The sequence below is a fragment of the Echeneis naucrates genome, chromosome 14 (assembly GCF_900963305.1).
Source record: "Echeneis naucrates chromosome 14, fEcheNa1.1, whole genome shotgun sequence".
Taxonomy (NCBI): domain Eukaryota; kingdom Metazoa; phylum Chordata; class Actinopteri; order Carangiformes; family Echeneidae; genus Echeneis; species Echeneis naucrates.
Window position 1 is genome coordinate 2,481,499 of NC_042524.1, and position 20,821 is coordinate 2,502,319.

General features: G+C 42.4%; 1 protein-coding gene across 1 annotated transcript in view; it reads right to left on the reverse strand.

Annotated features, from left to right (window-relative positions):
- Positions 1–9,084, reverse strand: part of doc2b (double C2-like domains, beta) — an 88,872-nt gene extending 79,788 nt beyond the window's left edge. Inside the window, exon 1 of the mRNA XM_029519844.1 lies at positions 8,525–9,084. Within this exon, the coding sequence (XP_029375704.1) occupies positions 8,525–8,855 (331 nt within the window). The 5' untranslated portion in view covers positions 8,856–9,084. The remainder of the gene's footprint in view (positions 1–8,524) is intronic.
- Between the last annotated feature and the right edge of the window lie 11,737 nt (positions 9,085–20,821).

Consider the following 20,821-nt stretch of genomic DNA (forward strand, 5'->3'; position numbering starts at 1 on the left):
ACATATTGATGATACACATTCAAGGTTAAACTGAAGAATACATGGAAGAACTGTGAAATTGATCTTGGGTTCAAGCTACCAATTAGCAACAAATACAGTCTTTAAATGAGGCCCACGAGTGCTGCTATCAGAAGTCGTTCCTGAATACTAAGATAAATGCTGCAGGTGGAACAAATAAAGGTAGTGAAGAAGTATTGACAATCTGGTAAAGTGATTAATACATTTATTGTTGCTATTGACCAAAAACATGTCTCTGGGCTATGTATGCAAAAGTAAAAATTCAGAGGCCACTGGGCACAAGATCTTAGAGCCCGATTCACATCACATACATGTAATCCGGCATTTAAATTACAGGTTCTCAGCAGAGGCTACTATCTGTTGGAAACACATGAAGCTTAAACAGGATTTACACTGACAGCCCACAGCGTATGACCACAAGCCAAAGGCCACGATCAACACGTGTGGACATATCCTCTCCTTCAGGATTTATACCGCACAAATGCAACAATACTTTCTTCAGACAGCACCAACAACCTCAATCTATGGGCTTTCAGCATGCAGCTGAACATTATAGACAAACACATACTGCTCCCTAAGATCATAGTTCAATAGCACAGGTTCTTCCATCGATCACAGGCGGACACACAAAATGTGACATAGCAAGAGCATCACCAAATCAAAAATAAACGATTTCTAATAGTACAAATTAAAAGGCATGGAGAAAATGATTTAAGCCTGAGATAAACACAGAAATATGTGTGAAAACGATACGGAAGGCAGCCTACCTCCTCTCTGAGGACAAACACTCCTTCACAGCTTCATAGAAGTCCAGATCAGCTCCGGCTCTGTCTCTTGTGGTATTGTTTCTCGTTCTCAGTTCATGTTTAAGTGTCCCCAAAGTTAAATTAAAACCGAAAAGGGCCGATAAAAGTGCTGCAGGTGGCTGCCATGGCAACTGTCGCGCTTCTTCCGGTCCTGCGTCGTTAGCAGCGTTGCTAAAGCTAGCATCGCTTTGCTAACATGCTAGCTTCGTTTAAACAAGATTTTTTTAAAAAGTCGGGGGAAGCCGTATTTATGCCTGACCTTTCCGCTTTCTCTGATACGCGTCTTCCTCTTCTGCCGTTCAATTTACATCTCCGTAGCTGCAACGTTTGTTTTCCGTTTTGTGGCGGATATTTCTCCATCCGGTCAAATGACCTTACCGCCAAATGTACACGTCACAGCGTTGACCTCTGACCTCACACGTCATCAGCCAGAAACTAATTGTGAGGGGTTTTTTTTATTTTTTATTTATTTTTATTGGAAAATAAATTAACTCTATATTTATATGTCTTCATAACAAATGCCAGGAAGTAATGTTATGTAATTTTATTTTAAAAACACAAAAAAAGGGAGGTTTGTGGGCTGGTCTCTATTCAAAAACAGGTTCTTTAGAATTTATGAATTATAAATGAAATTACCAGATAAGCAGAAGTATGATGAACACTTGATAGCAAACTGTTTCCTAGTCTCACATCATGTCAACACAGAGCAAGCTAAGCATTGATTGGGAGTCTTGCTCGTGGCCACTTGATGAATGTAAGTCCAATCATTGCTCTGCCTTAAGTTTTTTCTTGTTTTCTAGTTGTGTAATGGCTGTAATCCAGTTCCTGAATAAAATCAGCCACAGGTTTGATTTTCTATAATTTGGTCAGAGTGCTGGCACAGAGCAGATAGTGGTTATATCAAAACTTATTTTCTGTTTAAATGACTCCCTGTTGCCACCACATATGAAACTGAGTCCAGTTCAGCCAGACTCAGGTATTAGAAATCAGAAAATTACTTTAGCTCCATCCAGGCATCCCCCCTTTTGACTGAATGTTCCAATTTTATGGCTGCAGCAGCTGTTAATATGAGAGTGGTAAAATCAAAATCTAAACTGAAAAACACCCCTGCAGGAAACAGTGAGATCACAATGCTTTGCCTAAGCTTTTCATTATAAAAATCTCTAAACAAAATATGTATTTAAGTCCTAGATTCTGGACTACCCCCGGACAAAGGCATTCCTCAAAGCCTGTTGAAGAATCCCAACATGTAGACTGTTATATTTTATAGTTTTGAAATGGCCCCTAAATGCTCGAGCAGTACACGCTATAGTGACTTTAAAGGAGGTTTAGGGGGGCTCATATTTATAATGGCAAAATATAACAACACAATTGGCTGTCAAAGGGCTATTTTCCCTCTTGGAAACACAAGCATTTGCCTGGCCTGTTTCTCCACTGATCATTGACTCTGGAAATCTTTGGTCTTCATTGCAAATGGCAGCAAAAAGTAACAATCTGAAAGCTTAGATATCGTGAGACATGGCCTCATTAAACTGCACACAGCACTATCAGGGAGACAAGGGGTTAAAGATGTAATAGTGGTGAACTGAACTCCATAGACAGGGTCCCCTCCATAGACAGGGTCCCCACCATATCCAGTGGGCTAAGTTAGTTAAGTTTTGATTCATCAGTTGGTGTGGGCAGAGAAGAGATCAGACAACAGGATTTAATTTAGGAAAATGGAGTGAGGTTATGTCTTCACAGGAGGAAGCCTGAGTGAAGCACTTTTAGATTTAAGCTGGTTAAAAGCATGTTGAGCAAGATTTTTCATGAAGTACAAAACAAAACAAAACAGAGAAGCTAGAGCAATATTTAAACACTCCCCTCAATGCGCACACACAAAGTGTGACAAACTAAAGCCGAACAAAATTTCTCCCACTGATGACATCCGCAGACACCAAATGGATCTGTGTAATAGCTGGCATTATCATTACATAATGTGCTTAGTGGGATGAAGGCGGGGTAGAGGGAGAGTTTGCATCTGATGAAGCAGAGCTGCTGAGAACTTAAAACACTCCATGGCTCCCATTGAGAGACAGCACCAGCAATAATTACCCATAAAGTGAACTGGCTGACAATCTGGTACATTTTGTTAGTGCTGGGCTAGTCACAGGAAAACATGGGACACTACAGTGAGTCATTACTACTGCATGACAGCTTGCAGATAGACTCTTAATAGGATTCTACCGTGCCGAGCACGGCAGCGCTAAAATCACTCTTTACATTGAAGTGAGTATTATGAGGCTCAGGGGATGTTTTCAAGTGGATTGCTGCGGCCCTCTGTTTTACAGAGGTCTGAAAATTACTTTCAGTCTGGGATGGGCAACAGATGGCTCTTTCTCCCCTGCCCTTAAAGGAATCTTGAGTTTTTCTGACATTATCCAATAGATCAGATAACAAAATCATTCATGCAATACTGCTGTACTGCTGCAAAACAGTTTTCTAATAGCAGCTTCTTTGGGAGCGTTGTTGTTCACCTGCCCCAGCATCAGTATTCTGTTTGGAAAATGTCTTTTATCTCTCCAGTCCTCTGAGATGGCAGCATGGAGTATTGACATGAACGAGTTTGGTGTAAGACACAGTACATGCCAATAATCCTCATATTCGGTGTGCAAATTGGGATGGTGAATGGGGAAATATTAAATTATTCCTCTCATGCAGCAGACAACATTTTCTGACATTATCAGGTCTTTGTGCATCTTGTTCTCATTGGGCCACCAAAACGATTTCAAGGGTTTAGAAAGGAAATTACTTCAGTTTAGGCCTAATTACAAATATTCATTCCTGTTTGTTTCAGAATCAATGTTATAACTCATTTACTGGAACATAAAGGCTTCTCAGGGAGGAAGCACAGCTGCAATGTACTGTGCAAATGTTATGGGCCCTTTGCTGTACGCATGGGGTTAATTTCCAAACATACGGCTGGAGCCATAAAGAAATGGCTTCAGAGACAGGCCAACTGGGAATCCTGAAACAGATGGTTTGACCCTCACAGAGCCCTGATCTCAACATCATGGAGTCAGACTGGGATTACATGAAGTGACTGAGACAGCCTAAATCCACAGGAGGACTCTGCGTACCTGCCAAGTACTTTGAAAAGCTGAACGAGTGCTCTTACAAAAGCAAAGGGTGATAACAGCAAATAGCTTTTTTGGTAAGGTTTGCTCTTTGGTATATATATATAATCTGCTATCCGCCTATTTGCAATATTATATGTAGTATAGATTGATGATTTAAACGGTGTCATATAGTATCTAACAGTAGATAGAAGATACTAATGTAATGTATTTTAGAATGTAATATATATAAAATCAATACACTTCACCGTGCTTCATTTATTTGTATGTGACATTCACATATTGTTGTGATGTTCCAGACAGACACTTGTAAGTGATACGACTTTGTTTCTGCTGATTTTCCTTTTGGATATCACATGTATTGACTGTCAGATGCCGCTGCCAAGCGGCATTAAACCTAACACCATGCACATTTTCAGCTGTCTCCATTTCTATCTTGTGTGAATGAAAATCCTGCCAGGAAACATTTGAATTCTCATTTCACAACCCAAGGTAAACATGTATTTTTGTGTTTGTTCACCTCCCTCATGAATTCACTGCAGTTGACAACTATGAGCAAACACTGTAGCTCAAGCCTTGTGTTGAGGAGACAGCAATAGACCTGTGAGTGCATACATTACAGAGCCAAAGCCTCCCCCCTCCCCGCCAGAGCACCCTATCAGCTCATTCTGTGCTGCCCTGTCAACAGATATGGCTGTGAGGCTTATCTCTCAAAAAACACAACAGCCTGCTCCGCCATGTGGGTCACACTGACCATTTCTCCAGGCCCCGGCAGCGATGTGACCCCCTACACCCGCCGTAAACAACCACTAATTGATGTGGCCGTGATCCGGATGTCCATTAGCGTTTGATTACACCCCCCGCCCCCCTCCTTTTGCACGGGAGCAGGTCACTTTTCCGTTTAAATTAAATGCAAGTTTTAGTCACAACGAATCAGTTAATGCTGCTGTTATGCAGATTAACCAGCAGGTTCTTAGCAAGGATTGAGACATCCCTGTGTGATTTGGTTCATGAGGGAGTACACGCCACGTCGCACGCTGCTCCACCCCTCCTCCAGAGGACGCATGCAGATACTGGATCAAGTCCCACAGGACCATGAGCAGCCAATTTGGGGCACCGCTGGCTCTTTTGAATCACAAACAACAGGAAGAAGAGAGTTTCTTCCTCTCACACAGCAACAGAGCAAAACTTAAATCTCCTGCGCAGGTTTCAAAACTTGCTGCACTGCCAAGAGAAAGAAATGGCTTTACCTCAGAGTGTGACTTATACAGAGGAGGCCAAAAGTTATCAGATCAACCCCCACCACAAGCATGTATAAACTTTGTCAACCCATGCACGTGCTAACGTGATAAGGCAAGTGAGCATGGTTTTAAAAATTGGTTTTGCCAATCCTAGAACCCTGTTGCTGTCTATCGGCTGCTATTTCTCTCTAAACTGATGGGATGTGTTCTCAGTTTTTATACCAAGCTTTTCTCAAACAGCCTTGATTTCAGCTGTCCCTCAGGAAATCTTTCAGTGCTACATATTATGGGAGCGGCTGTATATGAAAGGAGGAATCCTTTCACTAGGCTCTGCTGCTGTGTATGACTTTTTTAGATATTTCTTCAGCTATACAAGGTCCTGGCATCAATATTTTTTCAAATAATAGAGATTTAAACAGATTTTTCTACGTTCTACAGCAGACTTTTTTTTTGTGTGTGAGTGTTTTCAGTCCATTGAGTCAGTTTGTATGGCTGGGAAGCTTTGGTGCAAAATTATGAAAAGCTGGAAGAATCTAAAGACTGACTGATTTCAAAAAGGTGATGATCGCTGCTGAAATTTGGATCATTAATCAAAATGCACGACAACCTAAACCAGTATGAGGTACATCTCCTGGAGAGTGATAAGTGCTCCACTGTTGCTAATGTGTAGAAGGTTAGCTCAAAGCAGACTTGTGCACAGGAGAATTTCGTTCACACACCTCGTGTTTCTCCTTTAAAACTCCCATGGCATGAGCAGCAGCTTGGGATTATTCAGCTGTTGCGTCAGCCTCAAACTGCTGCTTGTTTTATTATTTCACTTATCTGCCTGCTTCCTCCACCACTGCTGGAGGTGAACCTGGAGAAAACCATCCAGCTGACTCAGCCATTGAATAAACCATCCAGTATTTATTATTCACAATTAATTGTCACCCTAATTAGTTCAACAGGACTTTTTTTTTTTATCTTAGAAGTAGAGTTGAAATTGTAATTATCCTCCATCACTGATGACTCTTCAAGTGATTGTGAAATCATTAAGATGACGCTCTGGCAGATGTTTGTGTCTAATTGCCTTATTAGCAGGGAGGATGGAGAGAGGCTGCAGTTTGACACTTGCATAAACCTCCACTGTGACTGATCTTCAGCTGACACCTTGAAAAAAAATGGGGGGGGGGTGTGGTTATTGGTTGCTGAGCACCAACATTAATTTGATAAAGATACAACATCCACAGACCCGATCCAAGTGGCCAAGACCCATCCGAGACAGATTAGAACCAAAGACAGGTTCAATCCAGATGTTTCAAACCTCGGCCATGTGACGTGTCCTGACTGTCTCTGTTCACAGCTGAGGTTGAAGGCGTTTGTGTTTTCTCTGTTTTGGGCAGGTGCCCGTTCATTTACAGTTCTGTGCATGAAAAGGGAATGAACCCAAAGAGAAGTTAATTCTCTGTCGTACTTTGGCACCGTTCTTCGCTCTGCCCCTTTGAGAATGGCAGGTGGTGGTAAATGCACTGCACTTATATGCACTCTCTCATTCATCCATTCACACACACTGCCAGTCATCTATCTGCGTGCAAGGTGCTGGCCTGTCAGGAGCCACCTGTGGGCAGGAGGAGCTGGCCTCAAACTGCCAAACCTGTGACTAATGGACTGCCTCCTGACCGACAGCGGTCCTGGTCTGTACAGTATTCGTCTCCTGCAGGCTTGGCTGGACTGTAGAGCAACAAGTAAGAAACGCTTTTAACGGTTTCAATGCTTATAGGGAAGTGTGTCCTCCCCAATCTGGAGATCTCCAAATCCCTGTGTGTTCAGTTGATTGTCAAGACAAATATATAAAAGCTGCATTTTAACTATTATATTGTATAATTATTGATGTTTGCATATGTGACAAATTAGGAGGGAGCATCTCCTCATTTTTCTTTCCCAATGAAATCTTGGTTGCCTTTGGAGGTCATGGAGCAACATCTGCCAGGCCTGACCTGCCTCTGCTGCTCTCTACCATCCCCCCCCCCCCTTGCCTCTCCAGTTCTGGATTAGAGATGGACTAAACCCGTCTCTCTCTGCATGCCACTCTGCCTGGATTAAGTCTTAGAGAGGCTGCACTGCTGTCATACATCAACCTGCGATCGCAAGTCTCTTGTGTGGAGAACATTTGCAGCAAACGTCTTAGAAGGGGCGATTCAGACTCTGATACAAATACAGTGTGAGCTGTTTGTGCTGTTTTTGTGCACCTTAAGAGCAACTTGTTACTCAGAGTGAGTTGCTGTTGAGCCAACTTGCCAAAAGAGAGACTCCCTCACTGTTTTACTGATTTATCTGATAGATCCAGAGGTTTGTACATAAAACAAAAGCAAAACAAAACAAAACAAAAAAAAACTGTTTTCATTCCGGCACCACCTTTATTCACATTCTCGATACTGATGCAGAAACATCAGAGTCTGTGAGGATGTTTGCTGACATTGAAAATGGTCTCATAGAATATACAGATCGTGATCCATCTCTGTGACCTATTATTGCCCTCATATGCCGTTTAAGATCATTTTTAATGCATCTTAAATGTGTCCGATTGTGCACACATCTTTCTGCTCTGGAGACACAAAGACAGGCTGACAGGACAAACAAAATGCTCACAGTTTCAAGTTGCGTTTCTCGCTATCAGACTGGACAGTCTATGGCTGAGCTTATAGATGCAGACAGACTCCGCTGAGCGCAAAATTGAGACTAATGTGAAGCTTCATCAACAAGCACTGAATGATTCAACTCTCCTGGACCGATCGACAGTATAGACTGAGCACGCAGCAGACACTGGGGAGATGAAAAATGCACACATGCACCCCTTGCAAACACACTGCAATCATTTGCCTCAATAAAATCACACATTCCACATTTTAGTGGAAGAAGGAGAGAAGACAGGGAGGAAGAGGAGCTGGGGGGTGCTCTATCCTTTGCAGCAGCAACAGTTGGCTGTTTGTCGACTGAGAGGCAAAGAGTTAGCTGCAGCACAGACACACACACACGCTGGACACACAACATGCATGCATACACACGTATACAGAAAGAGAGGCACACGGGGAAACTAACATACACACACACACAAAAGGCTACTGGAAATAGAGAGAGATGGACGGGGGAGCCGACAGAAGAAAGGGTGACAGATAAAGCCACAAAGCCACACGGCTGGAGGGATGCCTGGCAACCGGTGGCAAAATTGGAGATGCAGTAATAAGAGAAAGGGAGAGGGAGAGGAAGAACTAAAAGGGACAGACACACACTCATGTGGACACGTTTGGAAACACTGTTGAAAACAGAAGGTCGGAGATAAGAAAGAGGAGAAACCATCACTCACTTGAGTCATCTGAGTCGTAGCCCTCCACATCGGGCTCCTCGTCCCTCCTGGTGGCCTGTGAAGAGGCGGAGGCTCCGGCACAAGCCCGGTCTGGGGTGTCCTCATTGGGGCGATCACTTTCGGCAGTGGTGGCGGCCGAGGAGGCGGAGAGGGCAGAGCGCAGGGACCCGGCGTGGCCCACTTGGTGGGGCACAGTAGGCGGGAGGCCCCGTGGGTAACGGGGGAAGTAGTCGGAGATCTGCTTGATGGGCTGAATGGGGCCGGGGCACACATCAATGGCCATGTGCTCCTGGATGCTGATGGTGGGTTTCTCGCCTTTGCGTTGTGTCATGCATGCGGTCCAGCCCGGAGCCAACTCCCAATACCAAATAAAAAAAATTGGGAAGAGAAAAAAGAAGAAGAAGAAAAAGGTAAACAGACCCACCCCCCTCGTACTCCTCCTCCTCCTCTTCGGGCTTCTCTGGAAGGGGTGGGTGTTGTCCTGGGGGGGCGCCGGGTCCAGGTGATCTGTGGATGTCACCACTCTGGTCTACATGGAGATGTGGAGGCTGCTGCTGCGTCTTCCAGTGCTGTCCTCAGACCCAGACCATGCTGTCTGACAGCCTCACACACTACTACCTACCCTCCTGCTCTCTCCTCTCCCTATACCCCCACACTCTGCCCACGTCTGAGCTGCCTATCTGAGAGAGAGAGCAGAGAGAGGGGAGTGTGTGCGTGTGTTGTGTGTTTGTGTGTGTGTGTGTGAGGGAGAGGGAAGGGATTAGAGAGGACGAGGGGGGGAGGGATCAGCTGATGTCACTGCCTAGCAACCGAGTGGTAAACAGGAACCGTCGGCTGAGGTGCTTAATTATGATATTAACCCCATCCATCTGTCAGTGGGAGGGAAGCTCCGGTGAGGAGCCAGACTCATCCACGTGCAAGCGGTGTGTCTGTCTGTGTGTGTATGTGTGTGCACCTCTGGTATGATAACCTGGACAATGAGCCATGAACTGATCCATCTCCAGGATGTTCTTCATGCGTCTTCTCGACTCTTTCACAAAAACGCGTTTTCAATCGCAAATATTCAAGTTAAACTGACAAACACAAAGCTGCCCCCCCCCCCGCCAAAGGGAGACTCTCATTAAAGGCCCCCAGAATGACTAACACCGCCCCTGCCACCTTATCTGCCATCAAACCCAGATTTTTAAACACAAACTTCCTGTAGTTATTGCACCATTAATTGCTTAATTGCTCGCCGTCTGTTGGAACTTTCACACAATATTAACAAACATAATCTCTCCACATTTCACCATCCGGCTGCACTTGGCGTAAATTACACCTGTCTTCTCTTTGTACTGTCCCAAAGGACTTAACACATGCAGAGAACAAAAATAGTTAGTGCCCTGAACACTACAGAGGATTTCTGGATAAACATGGCTGACAAATACACACGCTTTAAATTCAAAACAAGGATTGTGATTCATTTATATTCACAATGTGTCAAAGTACATTTTTTTTTCCACACCAAGCTCAACAATTCACGTCGTATCACAAAGTGACTCACGATCCCTCCGGAGAGACTGAGTCTGTGGATTTCCTGACAATCCCATTCACTCATTCACAAACTGACCCAACAGCGTCTGCTGTGAGCAGATGACGCAGCTCCCTCTTGTGTTCGTTGTCAGCAACAAGTTAGAGCTGTGTGAAAATTGAAATTCAAAGGCTGTGCCCCCAGCAGGTGGTTTTATTAGCTTCATAAGATAATTTGGCAGCAGACGACGACCTGTGATGAAATTTGAGCTTCTGCAGGTGGGGGCTCTTCTTTCTGTTCACTACCTGTGCTGCCTGCTCGCGCCCGCAGTCACACAAAAGAAGTATTTAATGTGTCATGAACCAGCTTGGCACGGCTCCTTTGGAGGATATTTCACCGCCTCTCTTCTGGTGCCTTTTGGAACAGGTGTCCTCAATTATGTCCTGCAGTGTCCCCATAGGACACCGGCCTGCCATCAGAAGTGAAGAAGTCCCTCTGATAAACATCAGGTTCAGTGGATCCATCCTCAGCAAGCTTATATGCGTGGAAATAGCTTGTTTGTGGGAAAAGAGTGGGTTTCCTTTGGAGGTTTATTGTGGTAATCAAACAAGCAACAGTGCCTCTTTCCAATTTCTGAAAATTTCATCATAAAATTGGGTTGGTTTTTTTTTTTTGTGAGTATTAAGATTAAAAGCTTGTGCAAGTGTGTATGTTCATGCATACACAATGGGGGCTTTGGAGATGCAGGAAAAACTACCAATTGCGCGGCAGTAATGGAATTAGAGATAGTGATGTGGGACTCTGGGGTATTTAAAGTAGCCCTCTTTTACTCCCCAGCCACACTGAGGCAATTATCTCACATAAGCAACAAAGAAACTCTAAACACAAGTAGAGCAGCAGGTAGCCCCTTTCTGTGAGAACAGGAAAGCAGAAAACTGTGACAAATAACATCAGCTTCAGCTGCCAAAAAGCCTTTTATATTCTGAAATGCCTTTTAATAAGACGCAGACTAACTATGACTGTCTGACGGCGTCCGTGCTAACTGCTCAGTGTTTCTTGGTAACAACGAATCAAATATAAAAGCACTTAAAAAGAAAAAAACTAACTGTAGATGTGAAGGAAAGAAATTCAAAGCGAGTCGACTGTCACTACAACACACAGCAGCCCGGTGAGATTGTTCTGCAGGTATTAGAAGCCATCAGATGCAGCCGGTTTGTACCAACTCCACAATGTGTGAAGCATAATAAAGAAGCTGTGCTGTATTTAAATCGCCTGCCATGCCCTCCTTCACTTCCCGTCCCCAGCCTGCTCAGCTCTCAGCGCACACAGCTGGTGACAACTGGTGAACGTCGGTGTGACTGTGTTTTGGCACTCTGATGACTGATTGGCTGCTGTACGAGCAGAAGACTTTAAATGAAGGCCACGCTGACTTATTTGACAAATGTGTGCGACCGCGGTTTGTTTTGCTGGTGTTGCCTGCTTTGGATACTTCTACAACAGATCTTAGCTCAAAACAAAACAGACTGCTATCATTGCAGCTACAATGTTGCATCAGTGTACAGTAAGTGGACTCTCCCCTCTGAGTCATCGACAGTCACTCCCAAAATGAAATTAATGCCGTCAACAGCAGCAGCATCGAATGCTAACCCTTAAATATGCCAAACAGGGCAGATGAAGCTGGTTTTCTGCGTCAGACAGTTTGATCTTGGATTCTGATGGAATGTCATCACCAGCCGGATGACGGAGAAGAATGTCTGTGTGTCTCTGTGGGGAATAACGAGCTGTGGAAAGTTATGTAAAGTTGTGTAAAGCTCACTCTGCCTGTTGGCCTGTTTTCAGCCAGCCGCCCGTTAATTCCATTCCCAGATACAGATGCATCGGCGTGCTTGAGCATTGGATCAATAAGACCTGCCTTTCGAGGACACTTCAGATCAGGTCGAGTGGGACTGATTCTTATTATTCTAACACATGTTCCTCGTGAATACACAGCTGCTTTCTAATCACAAAAGACAGCAGGGACCAGTGTGTTGACACCACGAGCTCCTTTACTCTGATTGGATGACAATTATTTTAATTGCTAATTTTCTTTCTTATTTTTTTACTCGAACAGTGAAGATGTTGCACGTTTCACGTGAGTGCATTCTGGGGAGAGCAGGTCTGAACTCAGACTGGATGCTTTCCTCACGTGCACAGATGCAACTAGAAAAGCCAAAGCTGATCATTTGTTCACAGAAACTTCCAAATTTGTAAAAACCCATAGAAATGTTGATGACTGAGTCCTCCTGAAATAAAAAAATCATTGTTAACGCCTGATATAAAGTATCTCTCCTTGTTTGACTCTTTCAACTTTAACATCATATGAAACTGTTTGTTCTGACAGTCGGACAGACTCCAGAGTATCAGCATGAGACTTTCTTTCCAAAACAAGCAGCTAATTTTATTGCACGACCTTTCACCCATCTTTTTAATCTCGCTCTCTGGACAGTAATGAAATTCCTCTCATATCAAAATCTGCCTTTGTTCCTGTCTTGTTTCAAGCGGATGACCCCACAGTATTAAATACTTACAGGCCCGGCTCCAAACAGTCTGTGCTGCTCAAGCTTCTGTCATCTTTTGTGAGCGAACCCAACAATGTTTTTTCCGACTTTTAGTCATGTTTTGGGAAGAAATATAGATATTTCTATTATTTATTTATATATATTTATATTTATTATTTAGATATTTGGATAATATAGCCTTAAAGTCGTAGATATGTTTATTTACTCCTTAGATCCATAATGACCCATTTTGCATTGGACTGTTTAATACTGAAGGACTGTCAGAACCTCAGGGATCAGTTGTGGGTCCTTGTCATTACAGCAACACAATACAAATCTGATTCTTTTATTCAGATCGTACTTGAGTGATTTTGAACTGCTGGCAAAATTAAACTCACAATGGTTTCAGATGTATAATTGAAGCCGCTGAATCACATTTTAGGGGTCTGGAGTTTTAATCTGCATTTTATTGCAAATTTTTTTGACTTGAAATAAATATTCAACAGCTGCTGGGGAAAAAAAAAAAAAAACTTTAAAAAAACTTGAGTTCTTGTTTTGCCACATTAATGTCAGAGCTGGAGTATGCCAGTGTTGTGTAGTTGTATTGTAGATGTGAGTAAATCTGAATGAGCTGCCTGGCCTTCCTGCAGACTGCACCACTGCCATGGTCTTATTTATAAAGCCAGCCTAAGCTCTGTTTCCATCTGTATTCCTGAGAAAATCAAAAAATCAAAAAACAATAAGAACTTATTGTCTTCGCCGGCAGTTTATTCCAGCTGCCTGTGCCTAAAGGTGGCCCTGAATCGAAAAAGAGCGTTTCAGTATTCAGCTCGGAAAAAGTTGTTAAACAACCTGAATCTGATGCATTTCAGTTATTTTGACAGCACTCTCTGATTAATATGGCTCCTGTTGATCCCAGATGTTGATGACTTGTGATGAATATTTCATGACTACTTTTTAATATTTCATACTTCTGTAATGAATTCTTCATTTTCTTTGTAAGTTATTTTATGAATGTCAGCAAGGCAGTTCGATAAAAAACTGATAAAAATCTGTAACTGCGGGGCAAAAAACTGCATCTAAATGATTTCATAAACTGAATTATCTATCTTGAAATGTCTTGTTAGTGTTCTAGTGAATGAATACCTGTAGATTTAATTGGATTAATAAAACACACATTTTCCATTTCCTAAAATTCAATTTTTCAATTTATGAAATTCAATTTCATAACACTTTAATTCAGATTTCTAAATTTATATCGCCAAAGAAGGTCAGTAATATTTGAGCTGACAAAGCTGGGTGGTCTTCACCATCAGAGCTTCCTTTCAGCGTCTCATGTATAAATATCGATGCTGCTGCAATTATATCCAATTTTTTACAAGCTTTTTCAGAGGATGGCAGCCGTACACAGTCACCCTGAAAGAAAGGACTGGGATGGGTGACAAACATCAGCTGGATCGGATCTAAAACACATCCTACCTTCCAGTCTTTGTTGCCTTGAGCTCATGAAATCTTCCGATGTGCGGAGGTAGATTTGTGTCTGACAAGCAAACCTGCTAAAAATGCATAGAACACCTTCGACAACACTTCAGGCTGATTTGAGAGGGACAGAAAATTACAGCACATCTGCCAGTTTGTATTTACTCTTCCCTCAAGTGGCCATTTCAGTGCAAGCAATGACACAACGTAGCGTGAAATTACCAAATGGGGAAAAATCCACCACTGCCCAACAAAATGACGGCGTCGGCAGCTTCAGGTCGCTGCTCTCTTTTTTTTCTCTCTGTGCACCTAAAAGAGGAGACCTGAACAATCAGAGTACAATTTGTGCTCACTTTGCATTTAGATGTGTGTGTGTGTGACAAGAGCCACATAATTATAATCTGAGGGCTCAATCACTGCTGCTAATTCCAGGAAGACAAACACCTCAGTGTGTCCTTTTGCTTTGGGGGTTTTAAAATCAATTCATTTGTATTAACCCCGACTGAGGAACCTCAAAATTTCATGTCTCATCTCAACGACAGCAACTGAAACTCTTCAATAAAAGCAAAAGCAAAAAAAAAACAAAAACCCAACAACAACCAACAGCTACCATGAAAATGTTCCACAGAGCTGCAGGACTCAATGCAGCTGTGGAAAACAGCAACATCTTCATTCATTTCATGACACGATCAGCAAATAAGCAAACACACAACTGCACAGCAAAAATTCATAAGTTTTTCAGGGTTACAAAAAAGTGATGAAGCCAGAAACAGAAAAATCAGTTTTTTGCTCATTTATCAAACAGTTAAACTGATTCTCAAGCCAACCATCTTCACTCTTACCGACATTTCAGCGAAGTAACTCTTACTTTTACTTCCAGATAAAGAGGTTTAGGCAATCTGACTCCTATATTCACACTTCAGTGTTTATTTTGGTTAATCAGGACAAAAGCAGGAGACATCTGCTGAAAAAGTTTCTCTAACTAATCAATGAAGTCAGTAATTCTGCATCGGAGCAGATCGCAGAGCAAACCAGACTCATTTTCAGCATTAGTTCTCATTCAGTCCATTCTGCCAGAGAAATAAATGTGACAGGCTCTGCACCACGTCACCCAAAAATGAGGGAGTCAACGGGAAGAGTGACCTTCTCAGATATGTTTGTTCGTAACGGCCCTTAATTTCAGCTGCACAAACAGAGAAAACTTTCCTCATACATCATCATCGCCATGGTGAAGCTCCAAAAAAAACCAAAACAAAACCAGAAACACATTTTAGTACTTTCTGCCTGAAAAACAAATATAATGGAAAAACAAAATAAAAATAGTTCAGCAGCTCAGAGGACGAATCACAAACCGAACCGAGGCCCTTTTTATTGATCAAACTGTCGTTAAATAGAGAAACTAACATGTATAGTGACTGTTTGCTTGTTTGCATTATTATTTTTTGATTCATCTGTTTCATGTTGTTTTTTTGTAGATGTGTTGCTGTTAGCTTGACATGGATGAACAAGGATCCAAAATAAATAAATTAAAAAGCTCATTAGATTAAAACAGTAAGCGGCAACAAAGAAAACTTTTTTTTATGGTTGCAGTAAAAACTCTCGGGCCTTCAGGAGCGAAGAGTCCAAATAAAGGCAGACTCTCAGTGTCCTCAGCTGAGTTCAACAGGCCCCGTACAGTAAAACAGATCAACATATCAGACAGCAGCGCTCAGACTGATTTGATTCGGGGACGAACTGCGTCCTTTCTGAGCTTTTACAGGTCGAATCATCAACCTCCAGGCTGAGAAACAACAGGCCCAGACTTCCACTCCAAAAATCAAGCCGCTCTGCTGTCGAGATGGATTTTACACGACTTCATGACGAAACACTGAATACTAATCTTTTCAGTTGCAGTTTTAGATTTAAATAAATTGAGCGTCGCTGCCCTTCATCCATCCGTCTGTCTCATCTGCCGCAGGTGATGCTAGAAAACTCATTTACGAGAGGAAGGCTGAGAAACTCAATAAAGCCGGTCTGCCGGTCCTGCCCTCTGCTGGCGGCAGCACACAAATCCACTTTTAGTATTCACAGGCCTGTGCTGCTCATCCAGGCTGCTCCTTCTGTTTCCAGGAAAAACTGAAACAAATGAGTGACACATCAGAGCGAGGACGAGAGCGGCTTGTGATGCAACTGAGCAATCTGCAGACACTCCTGGTTTTCCCAGAATCCCCTGCTGCTCCCGGGTTTATTGGAGCAGCACACATCCGCCTACCAGCTGTATCGTGACGGATGTTTGGAATGCTCTTTCTGAATTTCCTAAAGCTGTTGAAATTGTAATCAGCTTGTTGTATGATTGGAGGAGAATGTAGCAGCTAATAACGTCGGCCGCAGCTCAGATGTTCCATAGACAGTGTGAGCTGAGATCGGCTCCAACTCCCCCCACAAAAAGGCAGTTCATGAGGCCTTTACTGCCGCCCGTCAAATCGTCTTCATTACGCCGAGCTAATGCAGGTCAAATCAGCTGCCGCCTGTCAGACTGAGGAGGACAAATCAATCTTCTCCTGTCTGCCTCACACACTTTTTGGGATATTTCTTAAAAATGTAAGTACATTTGATTTGTTGGCGGCATCAGAACAAACAAACAAACACGACATGTTACCATCTTATAAAGTAGCATGCTTTTTAAACAGGAGGAACTAAAACGGAGAGCCTGAGGGGTTCATTCAGCTCGTAGGTTCACTAAAAGCAAACGTCAGTGGAGTCTGGATGAAACGGGGGGCAACGATAAAACGAGTGAACGGGGAGCATTCACAACACGACGGGCTTTTTCTTCGCTGGATAGCGTCACTCAGGAGGTTGGTCAAATATCATCAGCAAACAGAGGACACGTAATGACAGCTTCCTAATTCCTCTCTCTCCTCCTGCTGAACCGCTCGGCCTCACTCTGAAATTACACTTCATTTCACCCACAGCTGCACAAACACCTGCCTGCACAGGTCCTGGAAGTTCACAGCACACTATATGATGCTGATTGTCAACAAATGAATCATGAATATAGTTGTTGGTTTGTTTTTTAAATGCTCAACTGTAATTGTGTATTTCTAGTGTGTGTGTGTGTGTGACGTTCTGCCTGTTGGTGTCTTTTATCATCAGCAAATCTCATAAAAAGTCCAAATTCAACACTTTATGGAAATCAGTTCCTCCTGAAGTACAGCTTAAAGAGAAAACTGTTCATTTGTTGGGGACTATTTTCAGGAGCGGAAGATTAAACGTGCTGCTCTGTTGACCACGATGATCATCATCATCAAGAATAAAACTTTAGCTCCACAGAAAATACTTTGTACTTGAATCAACCTGCAGTTTTCGTTGTTAATTAGAAAAAGATAAAACTGCCAACATCGAACTTTACTCACGTGGACAAACAGCCAGCTTGTCCTGGACGCTGAATTCAAATCCTCCTCTGACATTTTCATCGCTGCACCTCAAAAATCGCTAAAATCTCATTTCCTCAAAGAAAAAGTTCTCTGGCGTTAATGAAACCATCGCTGCCTCCAAATATTCTCGGAGCGACACCTTCATCCCGTGTCATGGCCCCCATTCAGGGGCTGCCACCGGGGCAGATGGGCCTGCTTGGTGGATTCTGGTCTCGGGGGCTGTTTTGACCTTCGTTCATCAAGACCTGCTTGGTAATTCTGCCGCGCTGCCATCTGCCCTTTGAGTCTGAGTCTCACTGATTAATGGTTTAATGTTCGAAAATTCCTTCCAGCCACAACAAACAAAAATGATGCCATTTATCTCAACTGACTTGGCTTGAAATTTTTTTGGAGTTGAAGCAACTTTTAATAATAAATCTGCTGCAACCATAAAAAAAAAAAAAAAAAAAAAAAAGGGGGGGGGGGGAAACTACAAAATGGCCGAAAACCACAAATGACTTCATCCTGAAAAGACCAGATTTGCCACCGTGTCATCTAACAGCAAAAAACTTTTTGACTGTTATTTTGTGACATTAATTAAAACCGACACCTGCTACAGTCAGTGTGTGTCCATAAATGTGACAGAAAAGGGAAAAACCTTTGCTGCTGCACATTTACTGACCCAAATAGATTCAAAATGCAGAGAAACTGAACGTTTGGTGTCTGTACACTCAAGAGATTCATCTGATTGCACCGAATAGTTGTAAATAAAAATGGAAAAATGCACAGTTTAAATAAATTTAAATCCGAGCTGAAGTGACCAGCTATTCCTGGAAATAAAAAGAAAACATCATCAATCTGTAGAAGGTGACAGAAGTGTCAGGGACAAAGTGACGTTGACTTTAAGAGACAGTTTATTTAAAGTTGAATTCATTTACAGCAGTTCCACTGGAGAGGGGGAAAAGGTTTGAATGACATCCTATCCACATTAAACCTACAGTCCTATCTACTGTATGTACAGGGAGGAGGATGCAACTCGACAGTGCAGAAGGCACAGAGTTGGCTTAATATTAGCCTGTAAGCGCCGCGAATATGACAGAAAGGATAAGGAGGTGAGATGGCAGCCTTATATACGACGCTCCTGTGTGTTGTTCTCTGACGTGACAGCCGAGGAGGAGAAACGTGGCTCCACTGTTTTATTTATTTATTTAATTATTTTTAACTCCAGTCCTCAGTGATATAAGTGGAGCAAAGAGTCAAAACTACAACAGCAAAAAGCTTCATGGAGCTCAAGAAGTGACAACACGAGCATTTTCACGCTGTGTGATGAGCAGAACAAAGAAAAGTGGACAATGTTAAGGCATTTCGCAATTAGAGACACAATTGGAACCAAAAACATGGAAAAGAAAAGAAAATTGGGATAAGACGCAAATAAAAGCAGGCCGGCAACATTAATCATGACGGTTGGGCAAGAATATGACATGCCTCACAAGTTCCTTTCTCACACACACACACACACACTTCCTTCCTTCACATCCAACACAAGAAACTTTACAAAAGTCCAGTCAAAGTTGCCAGATCCTCCAAAATAAGAGTCCTATCACGAGCACGACACACATCAGAATCAGGAAGACTTGTGCCAGCATCCGTCAACATGGAGAGAAAAGGTATCACAACCATGAGGACCAGAAGGCAACACCCCCACCGAAACAAAAACAAACAAGAGTGATACAATAACGTGACAAGAGATTCATGGTTGCCACGAAAAAGATAAAGTGTAAATGAATTTTACTCGAACTAAAACAGAATTCAAGTAAAGCCTTCAAAAAAAGAAAATAAAAATCATCAAACTACATCATATATTTAAAATAAATTGGAATTCTTGCATCTCAGATTTAGATTATGCTTCTTATTAAAAAGTACATTCAACAGGTACATCAATTATGGAACGAAAACAGAACACAGAGGTAAGTAAAATCTACCAGTCAGAGGTCACACAACTTTTCTTAAAGGCGGCTTTAGATTGTGTTTACGGCCGCTCCTCTGAGCAAACACAGGTTCTGGTTTTTTCATTTTGTTTGTGCACAGTATTTGGTGACTGATCTAATCAGAGGAATCTACTATTTGTAGTCCAATTAGAATAAATGATTGTCAAAGTCAGCCGTGCTCTCGAATTCTGAATTCTAAAAACCAGAGAAGAGCAAAGTTCATCCTTAAAGCTACAGATTCAGCCCAACCTGACGCAGGGCGAGTTTGTTTTTACTTTAGTCAACGTGAACAGAGGAAAATAAACTTTCACTTGGAACGAGCTTTTCAGAGAATCACAGTCTAAAGCCGCCTTTTGTTTCAGCTGAACGTCTCCCAAACTCACTCACTCACTCACACACCAAGTGAGATTTTGCACATTTTGTTGTACTAAAAAATAATAAAACTTATTTAGCCATAAATATATTAATTCTATAAATAGAATTATATGTTCATTTATAATGATGTTTATTTTTAAGAAGAGTCCCAGTTGTTTGTTCGACAGCAGATGTTTTACACGCAATCGTTTCTTCTTTTAGTTTCTTCACAGGAGTCAATAACACAAAATGTGCAAGAAATCTGGAGGTGCACTAATTACGCAAACACTTGAATACGCGCAACTTATATTGATTTACTTAAAGTGAAAAGAACAAGTAAATTTAAAAGTCTCCCAAAAAAATATATATAATGGCTCCAGGGGCCGGTGGACATTTACAGTAAAGGACACAGATCACAACTTCTGATTTTCAAACCACAGGCTCATCAGACTGGAATAGAAGGAAAAAGAGGAAGCTGGCTGTGGAAGAAGGATTTTTCAGCAAGCAAGTCAATCATGTCGGACTGTAGGTAAGGCAAGATAGTGTTTCGCTTCGTCCAGGTGCAAGAGAGTCAAACATCACGCCCGTCTAGAAGCCAAAACGACAAAAACCGCCGGAGAGCGCCGAAAGGCAGGTGAGCAAGGAAGCCACGGAGGAAAGAAAACAGAAGTCAGAAAATCTGATTTTAAATGTAAAAAAGGAAACCAACTACTTCCAACACTAACCACAGAGTCCACAGCTTATCTAACAACCACTAACACGGGACTCATTCATTTTACTGATGATGACGATGTATCTTTGTGTGGGCTTAAATGTGCAGAGTGCAATTATCTCCTTATTTACTGACGCTGCAGACACACCGGGGGGGAAGATGGATCCTTACATTTGGTCGAGTTCAATTTAATTCACCAAAGCTGCTTCTTCAGTAGGGACGTCATTAAAACGTCCCCCCTCCCAAAATAAAAAAAAAAAAAATAATAATAATAATATGATCTGATTCTTTGAGTTTGGTGCAGTGAAACATGCTACATTCAGTC